This window comes from Schistocerca serialis, chromosome 5 (assembly GCF_023864345.2).
Source record: "Schistocerca serialis cubense isolate TAMUIC-IGC-003099 chromosome 5, iqSchSeri2.2, whole genome shotgun sequence".
NCBI classification, from domain to species: Eukaryota; Metazoa; Arthropoda; class Insecta; order Orthoptera; family Acrididae; genus Schistocerca; species Schistocerca serialis.
The window spans coordinates 118,183,617-118,200,853 of record NC_064642.1 but is presented as its reverse complement, the minus strand read 5'-3'; the positions used below and the strand labels follow the sequence as shown (position 1 = coordinate 118,200,853).

The 17,237-nt window shown below is 41.1% G+C and overlaps 1 protein-coding gene across 3 annotated transcripts in view; it reads left to right on the top strand.

Moving 5' to 3' along the window:
• The window catches only part of LOC126481392 (B9 domain-containing protein 2), a 70,495-nt gene that overhangs the window by 49,593 nt on the left and 3,665 nt on the right, over positions 1-17,237 (top strand). For all 3 annotated transcript variants that reach the window (XM_050105118.1, XM_050105119.1, XM_050105117.1), the window contains exons 3-4: positions 10,388-10,513; positions 10,645-10,779. In XM_050105118.1, the coding sequence (XP_049961075.1) occupies positions 10,388-10,513; positions 10,645-10,779 (261 nt within the window). The remainder of the gene's footprint in view (positions 1-10,387; positions 10,514-10,644; positions 10,780-17,237) is intronic.

The following is a 17,237-nucleotide window of genomic DNA, read 5'->3' as shown; positions in this document are numbered from 1 at the left end:
AACTGCTTGCATAAGTGCCAGAAGTGGACCATCACATTATTGACTTGCCCAATTTGTGATACCCTTTCTGTTGAATAAATCATCCAATTCTTCCGAAATTGCGATCCTTTCTTTGTCTGCACACGTTTGGATAATTCAGTGCTCTTTTTATTTTTTAGAGTGTGTTTTGTTTTCTGCTGGTTGATGTTTAATCACATGTTCCTGCTAGCCTGTTCAAGGATGATAAACGTCTTTTCCATTACGTGCTGGGGTCTTTCCACTGTATGTGTGTCATATACATAATCAAGTATCTGCTGTGATTTATAGAAGATCATCTATCTGCTCCAAAGGTTTACATCTCTCACCACCTTTTCCAGGGCAGCATTTAACAGCATTTAAAAGGAGACAGGCCAGCACATCTCCTTATTGTACCCTGTTTTTGATGGCTAGTGTGTCAGACATCATTCTTCCAGTTCATGAAATGTATTAACAGTTGTGAATAGGGAAACATTCAGTTGTATAATGGAATGATGACAAAGAAAATTTGTGCTGGACCTGAATTTCTCACTTATCACAAGCGGTCATCTTACCATTTGGCTATCTGAGCATGACTCATAGTCGGACCCAAACTTCCATATGATGTGAACTGTGTGCCTACAACCTGTACTTGTACATCCATTATGTATACTTTCATCCAGGAGAGATATTTTACTTGAAAGCTCCTTGCCTAGTGTCAGCAGATATATACGATTTGAGCATAACTTATAGTCAGACCCAAATTTCCATATGTCATGAACTATGTGCATACAACCTATACTCATACATCCATTATGTATATTTTTGTGCAGGGGAGACATTTTACTTGGAAGTTGCTTGCCCAGTGTCGGCAGATAAATACGATGTCGCAGTGCTTGTGTTATTGTGAATTATGATGCATTATTGCTATGGACATGCATGCATGCAACTGCGAATACATTTCATTTATTTCATAATGAGTGTAGTCTCTGCAGTGCCTGTTCCTACAGACATGGATGCATATCCGAAGGAAAATTTTATCATAATTCGGAATAACACAGGCACTGCAATATCATATTTATCAGCCGACAATGGGCAAGAGCCTTTCAAGTAAAATGTCTCCCCTGTACAGGAATATACATAATGAATGTATGAGTATGACTTGTAGACACATGACTGATGTCATATGGAAGTTTGGGTCTGGCTGTGAGTCATGCTTGGATAGCCAAATGGTAATGCGACCACTTGCAATAAGTGGGAAATACAGGTTTGAGGCCCAGTCCAATACAAATTCTCATTGTTGTCATTCTATTATACAGGTGATAGTTGTCTGTAATCACAATTGCAAATTCATTTCATGTACTTCATAATGGCTGTAATTGATATAGTGCCTGTTCCTTTGGACATGCATGTCCGGAGGAACATTGCGTCATAATTTGGAATAACACATGCACTGCAATATCGTATAATTCTTCCAGTTCTTACGCTACTTCATATCTCATACATTGTCGTTCTCATTAGCCTAATCAAATTTCTAGGGATTCCCCATTCAACCAAGACATGATATAACTGCCTTCTATCTATATTACCATATGCTGCTTCATAGTTTATAAGGAGGTGATACATGCCAGTTCTGAATTTGATTGTCTTCACTGGAGTTTGTCTTCGAGTAAAGGTCTGATATGCTGTTGACTTTCCTGGAAGAAATGCACATTGCTATGCCCCCATCTCTCTCTTAATTATTGGCAGGAGGCAGTCGAATAATACACTGAAGAATACTTTATACCCCAAGTTAAGTAATGCGATCCCCCTATAGTCATCGCATTCTAACTGAGTTCCCTTATTATGTATGGGTTATATTATTCCTGCTTTCCATTGCTGGGGCATTTTCCTCTTTTCCGATACTAAGTAGCCATCTTTAAGAACAACTCCAGTTCACTAGCTTCTTGCTTAAAAGGTTCTGCCAGGATATACTCTGTTCCTGCTGCCTTCTTTTTCAGTTTCTTTCTGACAATCCTTATTTCTTCTAGGGTTGGGGGATCTGTGCTGTCAGAGTCATTTTCTTGATGTACCTCTGTTGGGTCTCTTGATGCTACTTGGGGAGTTTGTCCAAGTGTCAGTGCCGTCTTTCACAAATCTCTCTTTCCCTTTGCTTAAAATTTTTCCTGTTCCATCTTTTATAAGGATTGCTTTATGACTACAAGGTTTCTGTGCCACATTTATTTCTCTGTGGAATTTCCTGGCCTCATCCTTACTCCTCTGAAGCTCAATTTCTTCAATGTTTGTATCCTCCACCCTATCTTTCTTCTTTGGTGGGTCTTCTTTTCAATTGTATATTTCTCTTTATAGTTTGCACTATCCTTTTTGTACACCATGATTGTAGTTTGCTTTTATATGCCTTGTTCTTTTCTTCTGTTACTATTTTGCATCCAGCATCAAACGATGGGGATTTCATATGTGTTACTTCACTTCCCAGTGTTTCACTTTTTGATGTTTCCATTGCACCTTTAATTATTTTCCGTGGTATTCAATGTTACCAAGTTCCACAGCATTTTTGAATACCTTTATTATCCTCTCCTGGTACTATTATTTAATTTCAGCTGGTTCTAAAGCCACTATATTATATTTTGGCATATTGGAAAATTGTGACTCCCAGCCACTCAGGGCCTTGTGGTATTGCAGTGTCAAAAGTTGAAGATTTATGCCAGACTGTGACTTGAGCCCGGATGCTCCACTTCTCTAGAACAGTTGCCTTAACCATCTCAGCCACCCCTACCTGCCTCCTTGTGAACCCATGTTCCCAACTTATTGCATGCTGCATTACATCATCTCTCTGCCATTACACCTCCTCCTCAGAAATTCTTGATTCTCATAGGAGTTTGAACAATAATTGTGCATCCACAATGAAATATATGCCATAGAGCCATCACTCTTGATTATTTTAATGTAACTGAGTGTTGCCTGTTCTTTTGAACATGTATATCATTCAAACTCCAATCGGAATCAAGAATTTGCAAGCAGGAGTTGTAATGGGTGAGGGAAACTGCAGTGCAGCATGTGATAAGTTAGGAATTTGGGTCGGACATGTATGACAGAACAGACAACACTCAGGTACATTAATATTATTTTAGTGTCATGACCTAAACAGCTGTTGTATGTCCTTTCCATAGAATACTTCTTTCTCTTCTTACTCAGTTTCTTCCATTGTTGCGAGGGAGATAACTATAGAAAATCGAAGAATTTACGCTTTGCACTTAGTGTTGATAATCTTGGGCAAATAGGTAAACACAGTTACTTTATGCTTTAGTTGGTGATGTACCACAACCCTGTACCAGACTTGTTCTTCCTCTCACTGCTGCTGTGAACTATATTAGCTTCTCTCTTTTCTAAAATCCCATTCCATCCACCTTATTTCTTGCAGTGCTGTGGTGCTATGCTTCAGTTTTGTTGTTTGATCCATCAGCACTCTCAAAGGCTCCTGTGGTATACTTAGATTTCACATTGCAGGTTCCATTATATAAATCCAATTTATGCTTTATTTCATATTGACATTGCTAAAGTTATTTTTAATGGCTTTTCTGAGAAATTCCATGCCAGCTTCTGCTGAAAGAGATAACCCTGCCTTTACAGTAACAGTTACGAAATTCTTGATAAAAGGTTTCAAAACACTGCACTCATCTGTTACCAATATATCATGTATTCTCTGGGAAAAAAGTTATAAAGGGATTTGGAGTGAGAGGTGAGGTACCAGGATCACAATCACACCACTATGGAGTTGGTCAAGTGCCAGTCAGTGGACCACGTGCTGAGTGGACCAGCACATCATCCATGTCATAGGCCACTACATGACAAACCAGGCCAGACACCAGGAAGTACTACAGCCCAACCTGCTGCCAGTTACAACAATGTTATTGCCTCTATTCCAGATAATTTGGTATGACACGCAAACACCACAGTCAGTGGGAAGCAGCAGGATTTAACATACTGTAACCTACAACCATCTCAAAAATGAGATCGACAGGAAGTGCAAAATGGCTAAGCAGGGATGGCTAGAGAACAAATGTAAGGATGTAGAGGCTTGTCTCACTAGGGGTAAGATAGATACTGCCTACAGGAAAATTAGAGAGACCTTTGGAGAGAAGAGAACCACTTGTATGAATATCAAGAGCTCAGATGGCAACCCAGTTCTAAGCAAAGAAGGGAAGGCAGAAAGGTGGAAGGAGTATATAGAGGGTTTATACAAGGGCGATGTACTTGAGGACAATATTATGAAAATGGAAGAGGATGTAGATGAAGATGAAATGGAGATAAGATACTGCGTGAAGAGTTTGACAGAACACTGAAAGACCTGAGTCGAAACAAGGCCCCGGGAGTAGACAACATTCCATTAGAACTACTGATGGCCTTGGGAGAGCCAGTCATGACAAAACTCTACCATCTGGTGAGCAAGATGTATGAGACAGGCGAAATACCCACAGACTTCAAGAAGAATATAATAATTCCAATCCCAAAGAAAGCAGGTGTTGACAGATGTGAAAATTACCGAACTATCAGTTTAATAAGTCACAGCTGCAAAATACTAACGCGAATTCTTTACAGACGAATGGAAAAACTGGTAGAAGCGGACCTCGGGGAAGATCAGTTTGGATTCCGTAGAAATGTTGGAACACGTGAGGCAATACTAACCTTACGACTTATCTTAGGAGAAAGATTAAGAAAAGGCAAACCTACGTTTCTAGCATTTGTAGACTTAGAGAAAGCTTTTGACAACGTTAACTGGAATACTCTCTTTCAAATTCTGAAGGTGGCAGGGGTCAAATACAGGGAGCGAAAGGCTATTTACAATTTGTACAGAAACCAGATGGCAGTTATAAGAGTCGAGGGGCATGAAAGGTAAGCAGTGGTTGGGAAAGGAGTGAGACAGGGTTGTAGCCTCTCCCCAATGTTATTCAATCTGTATATTGAGCAAGCAGTAAAGGAAACAAAAGAAAAATTCGGAGTAGGTATTAAAATCCATGGAGAAGAAATAAAAACTTTGAGGTTCGCCGATGACATTGTAATTCTGTCAGAGACAGCAAAGGACTCAGAAGAGCAGTTGATCGGAATGGACAGTATCTTGAAAGGACGATATGAGATGAACATCAACAAAAGCAAAACGAGGATAATGGAATGTAGTCAAATTAAATCGGGTGATGCTGAGGGTATTAGATTAGGAAATGAGACACTTAAAGTAGTAAAGGAGTTTTGCTATTTAGGGAGTAAAATAACTGATGATGGTCGAAGTAGAGAGGATATAAAATGTAGACTGGCAATGGCAAGGAAATCGTTTCTGAAGAAGAGAAATTTGTTAACATCGAGTATAGATTTAAGTGTCAGGAAGTCGTTTCTGAAAGTATTTGTATGGAGTGTAGCCATGTATGGAAGTGAAACATGGACGATAACCAGTTTGGACAAGAAGAGAATAGAAGCTTTCGAAATGTGGTGCTACAGAAGAATGCTGAAGATTAGATGGGTAGATCACGTAACTAATGAGAAGGTATTGAATAGGATTGGGGAGAAGAGAAGTTTGTGGCACAACTTGACTAGAAGAAGGGATCGATTGGTAGGACATGTTCTGAGGCATCAAGGGATCACAAATTTAGCATTGGAGGGCAGCGTGGAAGGTAAAAATCATAGAGGGAGACCAAGAGACGAATACACTAAGCAGATTCAGAAGGATGTAGGTTGCAGTGGGTACTGGAAGATGAAGAAGCTTGCACAGGATAGAGTAGCATGGAGAGCTGCTTCAAACCAGTCTCAGGACTGAAGACCACAACAACAACAACAACCTACTCATCAGCTATTGAACAGCTGGACAGCTATGTGATGTTGAGCCTGTGCTGCTCAGCACTGTGCTGAGGACACAAATGAATCTGCCACCATTGCTTTCTGCCTAAGCATATGGGTACCAGTGCATTCCCACACTCAGGTGTGATATAGCCAAGTGATCTTGCAGTAGCTGCTGTCAGCCACACCTTCCTTGTCTGGGGAATCTGAGAATCTGGTGACACAGTAGTAGTAGTAGTAACAGCAGCAGTAGGCTGCACAGTCAATGACCAAGGGCTGACATGCCAGGAAATGCCATGATATTCCCCTCACCTGCCATTGTTAATTGCAGTTCCCAGCCAAAGATTGTAATGTGCTGCAGTAAAGAAGTTCTCATAACCCTGATCGGACCTCCTTCACTTGCACACCTCCTCCTCCTCCTCCTCCTCTTCCTCTTCCTCCTCCTTCAGCAGAGAATCACAACCTACAATGAGCCATCCTGGAAATCCCATGTGCAGGTGTCAACCACCCTCAGCAGTCTTATAACTCACAATGCTATCTGCTCCTCTGCATTTCTGATTCCAGTGTCTCCTTCATCGCATTATCCTGTACCATCTTTATTTTATTACCTGGTGTAACTATGTTTTCCTGGTAATGCTTTTGCTTTGATATCTGTGTTATATCTTTTTCTCTTAATGCATTTGCTTTCGTGTCTTTATTACTATCTTCAGTATTATTATTTTATAATTATCTATATAATCATCTTCAGAATTGATCTTAGACTGACAGATAGGTTTCCTTTTTATCTTGTGAGGTACCTGTACTCCTTTAGTATTCTATGCCTACTTTGTAGTCTTTGGTCTAATCTGGGCTAGCTTTTTGGGAAAACAACATTTTTCATTGAGGCTGTAAGCACTGTTTGCATCAGTCCAATTCAAGTCTTGGAGGACATTCCTATAGTAATCAATTTTTGTCTTACTGAACTCAGATCTAGTAGATTTTGTACCACAATCATTATTAACATCTAATAAAATGAACTGCATGCCATGATATGAGAAGCCACTGGCTATTTGTTTTGTAATATCATTCCATTCAGTAGACTGTTCTAAAAGACATTATCAGTGCCTAGTTTTGAGCAGTTATGTCCCCTGGTTGGGAAATTTGCAGTTGGAATTATGTTGGATGATGATGTTACAGATAGCAATAAATTCTTGCTAGAAGAGTTTTTAAGGAAATCTACTTAAAAATCACCGGAACCTACTGTTTCTTTCTTTTATACTTTTAGATAAGTCAATAGAGTGCCAAGGTGATATGCGAAAAGTTTAAAATCACCTGCAAGTTCTTAATATGCACTTACTGATATAAAGGATTTGTAGTAAAATTCTACTTCTGCCACACATGCTTCCAAATGCTGCTCTAAGCAAAAGTTGTGAATAAATGTGTTGTTAAATTTATGACGATATCTGATGAATGTAGCAACACCTTTCTTCTCTCCTGCTCTACAGAAGTGAGATACTAACCTAAATATTGTAGCAAAACTCAGATGAGTGAACAGTCTGTTGCAGTCATGTAATTGCAAAAGAGACTGTTCATTCATCTGAATTATTTATCTACTGCTGCTGCACCTGTCATTATGGAATGGGATACTTGTAGCAACATGTGTATACAAGTGATCACATGATCCTCAGAGATTACATCAACCGGGTTTGACAGGTCTGAGACGTGGGACTTACTGGAATTAAGGAAAACGTGGGAGGGTGGACCCACCAATATAACTTTCTTTTCACACAACCTGTTTATTTAACAATATATAATCATAAATTTTGTTTTGTTTTTTTACAAAATGAACAAATTTGTAAAATGACCAAGCTTTTGCAAGAGAAATCAAAACAACAAACAATATGACAATAATTACAAGATGACCAGACCTGCAGGCCGCCCATTATCGGGTGAAACAGCGGTGTTTACTACCGTGCTGGACACAGTTTCTCTTATTAAATGCCCTTCTGCAACACATGAAAACTATACAGGGTGTTACAAAAAGGTATGGCCAAACTTTCAGGAAACATTCCTCACACACAAATAAAGAAAAGATGCTATGTGGACATGTGTCCGGAAACGTGTAATTTCCATGTTAGAGCTCATTTTAGTTTCGTCAGTATGTACCATACCTCCTCGATTCACCGCCATGATTTCATACGGGATACTCTACCTGTGCTGCTAGGACATGTGCCTTTACAAGTACGACACAACATGTGGTTCATGCACGATGGAGCTCCTGCACATTTCAGTCGAAGTGTTCGTACGCTTCTCAACAACAGATTCGGTGACCGATGGATTGGTAGAGGCAGACCAATTCCATGGCCTCCATGCTCTCCTGACCTCAACCCTCTTGACTTTCATTTATGGGGGCATTTGAAAGCTCATGTCTACGCAACCCCGGTACCAAATGTAGAGACTCTTCGTGCTCATATTGTGGACGGCTGTGATACAATATGCCATTCTCCAGGGCTGCATCAGCACATCAGGGATTCCATGCGATGGAGGGTGGATGCATGTATCCTCACTAACGGAGGACATTTTGAACATTTCCTGTAACAAAGTGTTTGAAGTCACGCTGGTACGTTCTGTTGCTGTGTGTTTCCATCCATGATTAATGTGATTTGAAGAGAAGTAATAAAATGAGCTCTAACATGGAAAGTAAGCATTTCCGGACACATGTCCACATGACATATTTTCTTTCTTTGTGTGTGAGGAATGTTTCCTGAAAGTTTGGCTGTACCTTTTTGTAACATCCTGTATGAGCACCAGTGATGACAAGAGTGATTCAATTACTCAAAACAGATGACATAATTTTTAATTTGAAAGCTGTTTGTCTAGAGGTTTGGGGTTAAGATGTGCACCTGTGCTTAAAGGTTAAATAGATGAAGAAACAATATGACAATGATAAAGCTTACTTCAAAGCAAGCAACCTCTTAATTTCAATCGGCAACCAAGATGTGACTGGATCCCAACCCGTTTCATTTCACAATCTTATTTTGACTAAAGCCCTGATGACAGTTGTCTGTTAATATTTTCACAGTTAAACTGACTGCCAGTTATTAGGACTGCTCTGACAGAATGTCTTAAATCATTACTTGTGAACACTTATTACAAGAGAACTCACTCAGTGAAACCACAAGATCCAGCTAAAAATACACCAATAATGACCCAGTCTTTCAAAGATAGCAACATACAGCTTAGTACAACAGGTTGTTCAGATTATAACTAATGCAATTACAATCAAAGAATTGAACTGGTTAACATCTAAATCTAATCACAAGACCCCTGTTTTGTTTAATGGCAACCTGTGTCTTAGTACAATTATTCTGGCTGTATTTATGACCAGGAACTGATTGATTTGAACATTAATAATTGAGTATAAACCAGAAAGGAAAGGCAATATAATAGTGGAACAATGACAACTGGTGTCTTAGAGCAATACTATGGCCTATATTTATTACCAAAGGGCTGACCGAGTAAAAACCAGAAAATAAGTAGGAGGGCAGGTAGACAATGACGCAAATCACCATGAGGATTACAGAATGTTACTCCGCTTTAGCAAAAAGCAGTTTCATGGACCCACAGTGCATCGTGGCGGTTACTGAGTGGTGCTGATGAAAGCCAGGTAGAACAGGTTAGCCAGGTCATGAGCGGTCGTCTGACACAAATGTTGCCAACCAACCAATGGGATGTCACCCTTTCATTTATAGTCATCACTGACCATGGTGAAGTACTCCGGTATCTTCGCTCTGTGCAGGCTCTCCTTGCGTAGCTCATGGCTTCGGCTGCTCGGACCTTGTGACCACCTCTTTTTGCTATGCTACCGCCAATCCCCAAACTTCATGCCTCCTCACTCGGGCCAGCGAACCCCATATATATATCGGCAAGCAAAGACCTTCCAAGGACACAATGCACAGATACCAACTCTTCCTCACAGATACTGGCAGTGGGGTCGCAGGAGGGATAGTCGACACTACACCTGAGCCAGTGGCGCCAGACAGAACAGTCTCCTAGCTCAATGGCACCACTGGCCAACATCAAATTTCATTGAGTGTAATGTGAAGCATAAATGCAGCTTCAAATTCATTACTTTTAGCCAGTGAATTAAACCTTTCCACTTTCATTATCCTGAGGCATATTGTGTGGAAAGGTGCACACAGTCTTATTTTTCTGCTATTTACACTCTCTCCCTTTGCCCCTGAAAACATCAAAGAATAAGTATATGGATACAGGTAATGATAAGTGACAACCTGACTTTTTATCTGCCACCAAGCAATGCTTTTATGAAGTCAGTACTTAATTTCCCCTTTTTGTTTCAACAATGAGACCTTACCCTGAGCAATATTCTGTCCTGTTTTACCTTAAGATATGATCTGAAGCAATTTATGTTCTCTTGCATTTTCAGCGTATGTGGGGTAATGTAACAATAAGTTATAAAAATTGATATGTGAAAAATTATACATGTGAACATAATTCAGGCCACTTTTAATTTAAAAATTTTAAGACACTCTCTTTTCAAAGATGTGTGGCTTGCACATTATTACAGGTAATGGATGGCGGCTGATATCAGGACTGAAAGAAGGGCAGACTCATGTTGACAATCCACAGTATGATGAGAAAGCTTATTGGTCTCATCCAGTAGACATTCACTTTGCTACAAAAGGAATACAAGGTAAATGGTTATAATGTTACTATTCTGCAGGGCTTCTGTACAAGTAATCTTGCTGGCAAGGTGAAAAGGCAATAAGATGTTAAGCTATTTTCATGTCCACAAGTCTTGCTGGAGAATATGCTATTTTGCAGGGTGGCCTAAATTTCATGTTCAAGTATACCATCTTGATCACTGGGGACGCAGTGAACTTTATGGATATGGATTTTGTCATGTTCCTGCATCAGCTGGTACCCACGTTGTTGACTGTGTAACTTGGAGACCAGTAGGTAAATGTAACCATAAAAAAAAGATGTACAGGCCTGCATGGTCAGCATTGTTGAAACTGAACTTCTCTAATGCATATCATGCACTATAAAGCTTCACAACCACTTAGCTTAGTAGTTTTATTTTCTTATATTAAACTTATGTGTTGTAAAAGAGCTCATCATGGTATCTGGCTGACTGAGAGTTCTTATTGTGAATGGTATTTTGCGTAAGGAACTGCACATGTGAGGGCTATCTGGAAAGTAACTTCTGTTTGTCTGTAAATAAAGTACTTGAATAGTTATAACAAATTTTGTAGGGATTTAAAATTACACCTTTGTATCACTTTTCTACATAACCACCATTGGGACTGAAGCATTTGTCATACTTGATTAACAAGTTGACAAATAACATCAGTATAAAATCCTGCCACGTGAGATGCAGCTAACCCATGGCAGTATTTTGAAATTCATCATCAGGATCAGTGTTGGGAGCCAAGCCACTTAGCCACTTTTTCTTATGAATGAAGAGGTGGGAATCATTTGGAGCCAACTCCGGACCATAGGGCAAATAGTCAGGCATGCACCATGTGAACTGGGGCAATCATTCTTGTACTTCTCAGGCAGAGTGTGACGAGCATTGTCCTACAAAAACATGCCCCTGGTAGTCCAAAGTATGTCTTTTGAAGGCTCTTCTCTGTATTTGTGTTCATGTTTATGCTTCAGAATTACTTGTCCTTCTACATTGCATAAAACTATCAGACAAGATTTCTTTAGTGTCCCAAATAACAGTAGCTATAATGTCTCTGGATGACAGAGTTTGGCATGATTTTCTTGGTTTGTTGGGCAAAGTGGTATGATCCCACACTGTTGAGTACTGTTATGCGCATGAACTGACATAAAGAGTGCATGTTTCATCACTGATGATGGATCTGTTTTGTATGATTTCTCCTTCAGTTGAAACAACAATGGAAGTCCATAGAATCAGTCATCCATGGAGTTTTTTTGTTCTCAGAAAGGAGTTTTGTAGTACTCTAATTGTTTGGCCACACTCTCATATAATATATTCTGAGAAATCTGTGGAAGGTTGTCTGACTTTAGTGATACCAGAAATTCCAGTTTTAATAAATTGTTTTGTCTGTTTTCTGTGGCAATTTCTTGCTGTTTATCAACAGATGGTCTTCTGTCACGATCACAAACAGTTCTCCTTCCACTCATAAACAAATGCGTGAAAACAAGAAGAGATACCACTTTCATGCTATCACAGTTCTAATCACACTGACATCCTGTCACAGTCAGTATAACACCTGTTCCATCTCCCAAAAGCAAACAAGGCAGCAGTGAATCAGAAGTCTCTCTGACATTGAGAGATGGTGATGACAGTATGGTCCTTCAGCCATCAAAGGAAATGCAACCGGTCTGATGCACGTAAATGACACCAGGATAAAACTGGATCATGGCTACAGGACCTAGGCTGCAGGAGGCTCAAGAAGGATTCAGCTTTAACAACAACCAGTAAAATGGTGGCTCCGTTGAAGAGCTCAGATATATCAGAAATTGTGAAGAAGCAGCTGTATCTTAGTGTGCCAATGACACATGCAAGTATTACTTTCCAAAACCACATGGAAAAGGTGCCTCTGCAGGCAATACTAGACACGAATAACTCACACAATTATGGACTAGCCAAACTTCTGGCAATTCTTTTAAAACACCATGTGGGACACTGCAGTCACCACATGAAGAACTTGGCCAATTTTGTTAAAGCACTTATGGACATGTGACTATTGATGTGTTGGTAAATGTGCCAACACCTTGTAGATAGAGTAGGCCGAAATGCTTGCTATCTAACGCAGACGGGCGTGAATTCTGGAACAGGATAAGTAGTGAATTCTCATAAGAAAAGTATGCAGCTCCTCGAATACTTATCTTTTATTCTTTGATGTGAATACAGCATTCTTGATGAGACATTTCATATGATAACTATCAAACTATGTAAGGCTAATGGCGCCTTGCTAGGTCGTAGCTATGGACTTAGCTGAAGGCTATTCTAACTGTCTCTCGGCAAATGAGAGAAAGGCTTCGTCAGTGTAGTCGCTAGCAAAGTTGTCGTACAACTGGGGCGAGTGCTATTCCGTAACTCGAGACCTGCCTTGTGATGGCGCTCGGTCTGCGATCACACAGTGGCGACACGCGGGTCCGACATGTACTAAATGGACCGCGGCCGATTTAAGCTACCACCTAGCAAGTGTGGTGTCTGGCGGTGACACTACAACTATAAAGCTTTAATTCTATGACACTCCTTAATCAACATTTTGAGCCACCTGCTTCAAGTCAAAGGAGTGTTTTATGAGTAGTTAGATAGAATGGCCATGGGATCCTTATTGGCTGCTGAGATTACTAATCTTTACACGGAACACTTTGAAGATGTCGCCCTTGAAAGCTCTCATCAAAAACCCAAGTGCTATTTCCACTAGGTTGATGATACTTCTGTGATGTAGGAGCATGGCAGACAAGTGCTGGATTAGTTTCTGGACCACCTAAATAGCATCCATCAAAGCTTTGCATTTTTATGAAAAGAGAGGAGAATGGTTATTTCCCTTTCTTGTACAAACTAAAAAAAGAAGAAGGCAAGTGGTACAGACCACCAAACAATAAATAGGAAGAAGACACACACAGCCCTGTACCTACATGCAACAAGCTGCCACCAACCAGCACAGTGGCAGATAGTGATAACCATCCTGGTACACTGAGAGCACATCAACTGCGAAAAGGAAAACCTACCACTTGAACCACAATAGTTGAAGGAAGTGTTCCACAAAAATGGGTACAGTGAAGCACATACTAGTAACATGTTCAAGAAGGGAAAAGATGCAGCTAACCAAGAAGAGGAGGAAGAAGGCAGATGGCTCTCTTTCTCTCTATACTAGCCAAAATTGGTGAGGCTGCTTAAAGAAAACAACATAAAACTATCTTCTGCCCACTGCCTAAGTTGAAATAGTGTCTTGAATATGCAAAAGACACACTAAAACTGACTGTACCTGGGACAGACTGCATCTCTTGTGAATGGACAGACTGCATCTTTTGTGAATGTGGCAACCAATACACCTGGCTAATGAAGTATTGTGAGAAGTACATCACACACATCGTGCATGTATGCTTGGAACACAAAAAGAAATCAGTGATTGCAGAACATAGCACCACACTTTTGACTTTCAGAAAACTGAGGTGCTATGCTGAGCAACTGGCTGTTGGGATAGTGCTATAAAGGCAGAAAGTGATGCACAATGAAGGTGAGGGGATGTGAACTGGGAGGAGGTGATAGGACAGAGGGAGCCTGGGTAGATCTTATGGGGACAATAGGTTACTGTAGGTTGAGGACCAGGATGATTTCAGGAGCAGAAAATGTGCTGTAAAGATATCTCCCATCCATGCCGTTCAGAAAAACTAGTGGTTGACGGGTACATCCAGAAGGTCCAGATTGTGAAGCAGACATTGAAATCAAGTATGTTGTGTTCAGCTGTATGCCATGCCACTGAGTGGTGCACTTTGCTTTTGACCACAGTTTGGCTATGGCAGTTCTTTCTCATGGACAGTTGGTTGGTAGTTGGTGGTCATAGCAATATAAAAAGTCGCACAATGATTGCAGCAGCTAGTATATAACATGGCTGCTTTCACTGGTGTCCCATCCATGGATGGAATAGATAAGCTTATAACTGGACTGGAATAGGAAGTGCTGGGTAGGTGGATTGGGCAGGTCTTACACCTCGGTCTTCCACAGGGATATGATCCCTGTGGCAAGGGGTTGGGATTGGGCATAGCATAGGGATGGACTAGGGTGTTGTGCAGGTTGGTACGGAGGGGTGGAAAGTAGTGGAAAGGATGTTGTGTAGGATGTCCCTCATTTCAGGGCATAATGATAGATAATCATCACCATTACAAAGGATATGGTTCAGTTGTCCCATTTCTGGGTGGTATTCACTGATAAAGAAGGCACTCCTTTGTAGATGGTTCTTGGGTGGGGTTGGTGGAAAGGGGGGGGGGTGATACAGCACAGGAAATCTGTTTGTGGAACAGTGCTGGAGGAGAATGCCTGTCCGTGAAAGTTTTGGTGAGACACTCAGCATACTGGGCAAGGGAGTTCTTGTCACTGGCGATATATCTCCCCTGGGTGGCCAGGCTGTTATGGAGGAGTTTATTTGGTGTTTAAGGGATGACTGCTGTTGAAATACAGGTACTGTTGGTGGTTGATGCATTCGATGTAGATGGAGACATCAGTGAGGAGGAGGTCAACGTCCAGGAAGATGGCAAGCTGGGTTGCGGAGGACCAGGTGAAGGAGTGAGAGAGAAGGTGTTGAGGTTATGAAGGAATGAGAATAAGATGACTGGGTTCTGAAACCAGTTCATGAAGATCTTGTCAGTCAATCTGAACCAGACCAGGGGTTTGGGGTTTTGGGAGACTAGGAAGGTTTCCTCTAAATGGCCCATAAACAGCTTGGCAGAGGAGGCTGACATGCAGATGCCGAGGACTGTGCTGCCAGTTTGTTAGTGTACCTTCATTTCTAAGGGGAAGCAGTGGTTTGGTAGGATAAAGTCAGCAAGATGTATGCAGAATGAGGTACTGAGTTTGGAATCTAAAGGACATTGGTAGACATATTGTTGATTACCAGCAAGATCATGAGCATGGTCAATGTTGATGTGTAGGGAAATTGCATCAACAGTAAGTAACCAGTAGCGATCTAGGAGGTAAAGGGGTGAGGATGGCAGAGTGTCAGTGAAATAAGTGGTTGGTATCTTTGACATGGAAAGCTAGATTACAGACAATTGGTTGGAGGTGTTTGTTAATGAGACCTGAAATAATTTCAGTGGAAACACAATAACCAGGAACAATGGGGAATTTAGGATTGTTGGGTTTTTGAATTTTGGGGTGCATTTAGAGGGTGGTTGCGTGGGATGTTGTAGGAATGAGGAAGGAAATGGATCCATGGGAGAGGTTCTGGGAAGGGCATGAGGCTGTAAGTGGGGAGTAGAGGTAATGTTGGACTTCTAGGATGGGATTATTATTGCAGAGTTTCTGGGTGGAGTGGTCAGACAATTGAGAGAGGCCTTCCACTAGGTAGTCACTATGATTCATAATGACTGTGGTGGAACCTTTGTCTGCATGTAGGATGATCACATAAAGATCTATTTTGAAGCTGTGTTTGGCTGTCCTTGCTTCTGCTGAAAGGTTGGTGTACTTAGGAAGGGACCTGGGGAAGGATGGTGAGGCCAAGTTGGAAGTAAGGAATTTCTGCTAAGTGACCAGGGGTAGTTAGGTGGCAGGAGAGGAGGATCACAGTTGGATATTGATATGAAATGGGAGAGGCAGGGTTCACTGTTGAGATTCGTTGGCTTTGGTTGAAGAGGTTGGTGGCAAAGAAGTGTTTCCATCATAGGGATTGGGAGAAAGGGAGTAGGTCTTTGACAAGTCCAACATGGTGAAATTTGGGTGTAGGGATAAAGGTGAGGCATTTGAATAGAAATGAAATTTCTATGGGGCTGAGGATTTTTGTGGAAAAGTTAACAACCGTGTTCTGGGAATGTTTCAGCTCTGGATATAGTGGAGTGTTGGTAGGGAGATATGGCAAGCTGAAAAGGTCAGCTAGGCAGGAGGCATGATATCTTCATGTTGTGAGGAGTTGATGAATAGGAACACTGGTCAGGATAGGATTGGATAGTGGTGCCTGAAGACAGGATTCCAGCAAACTGGATAACTTTTGGAGGTGGTGTCTGGAATGCTCATCCTGGTGCTCTTGAGGCTGGAACAGACGTGGTTCTGGGATGCCTGTGCCATGGAGGTGTTTTCTGCAGTACCAGGTTTCTAAGGGACGGGGAACAGCAGAATCTGAAAAGGGTGAAGCTCACTGTGAAAGGAGGTGTCGGATTCAGAGATAGTAATTTGTATGGTTAGATTGTTTGGGGAATATTCTGTGTTTTAGGCAGCATTTAAGGAACAGCTTGTATGGCTGAGTTTTAGACAGGGAAAGGAATACTTTTCTGAACTAATGCAGAGTGATAGGTCAGGGATCCACTGTGGTAGGGATGGCGTTGGGGAATGGAAAATGATGTAGAAAATGGGCAAATTGAAGCACTAGGTGGTTCTGATGGGGAACCAGTTAAAAGAAAAAGCTATGTAAAGATACACACAGATACACAAAAATGTGCACAAATACATAAAAATACCAATATATACGTAAAAAACATACAAAAACATGAGAAAAAGGATAGAACGAGTGAGGTATCTGAGTATGTGTGTGTTGGGGTAAGGGAAGAGAGGGAGGAGGGGGGGGGAGAGAGAGAGAGAGAGAGAGAGAGAGAGAGAGAGAGAGAGAGAGAGAGAGAGAGAGAGAGAGAGAGAGAAGGGGGGGGGGAATTGAGTTGGTTATGTTGAGGTTCACAAGTTTATGTGACACAGGAAGATGTGGAAAATAACATGTGAAAATACG